The sequence below is a fragment of the Fulmarus glacialis genome, unplaced genomic scaffold, assembly GCF_000690835.1.
Source record: "Fulmarus glacialis isolate BGI_N327 unplaced genomic scaffold, ASM69083v1 scaffold4734, whole genome shotgun sequence".
Taxonomy (NCBI): Eukaryota; Metazoa; Chordata; class Aves; order Procellariiformes; family Procellariidae; genus Fulmarus; species Fulmarus glacialis.
Window position 1 is genome coordinate 2,587 of NW_009208520.1, and position 405 is coordinate 2,991.

The window sequence follows — 405 nt, forward strand, 5'->3', positions numbered from 1 at the left end:
AAAATGAAGACCCGCCTGCCCAGGGCAGCCGCCGCTGGTGGACACGGTTTGCATGCATGGCACCAGGGCAAGCATGGCTCCACGTCTGGGCAAGGTTGGAGGGAAACAAAGCGCTGGGTGAAGGCAGCAGCGTTTGAAGCGACACACATGCTGTAGGGGATCACGCTTCCCCGAGGGACACCCCATCCCACTGCTACTAACTGGGGACAGGCATTTTTGCAGAGGAACAAGGCTGGAGCACTTACGTGCCAGTGGTACCACCTGCGGAGGGGGCTCAGCAAAATCCCCCCCCGGAGGGGCGGCCGTCCCTGGGTCGAGCGCGGGGGGCTGCAGCTCTTGCCGAATATCGAGCAGTGGCGATGCTGCGACCTGAGCAGGTGCTGGGGGCCAGAGAGACGCGTCCTC

The 405-nt window shown here is 63.5% G+C and overlaps 1 protein-coding gene across 1 annotated transcript in view; it reads right to left on the reverse strand.

The window, feature by feature from the left end:
* The window catches only part of SEC16B (SEC16 homolog B (S. cerevisiae)), a gene marked incomplete at both ends in the record, with an annotated part of 15,581 nt that overhangs the window by 2,580 nt on the left and 12,596 nt on the right, over positions 1–405 (reverse strand). Inside the window, one exon of the mRNA XM_009576508.1 lies at positions 246–380. Within this exon, the coding sequence (XP_009574803.1) occupies positions 246–380 (135 nt within the window). The remainder of the gene's footprint in view (positions 1–245; positions 381–405) is intronic.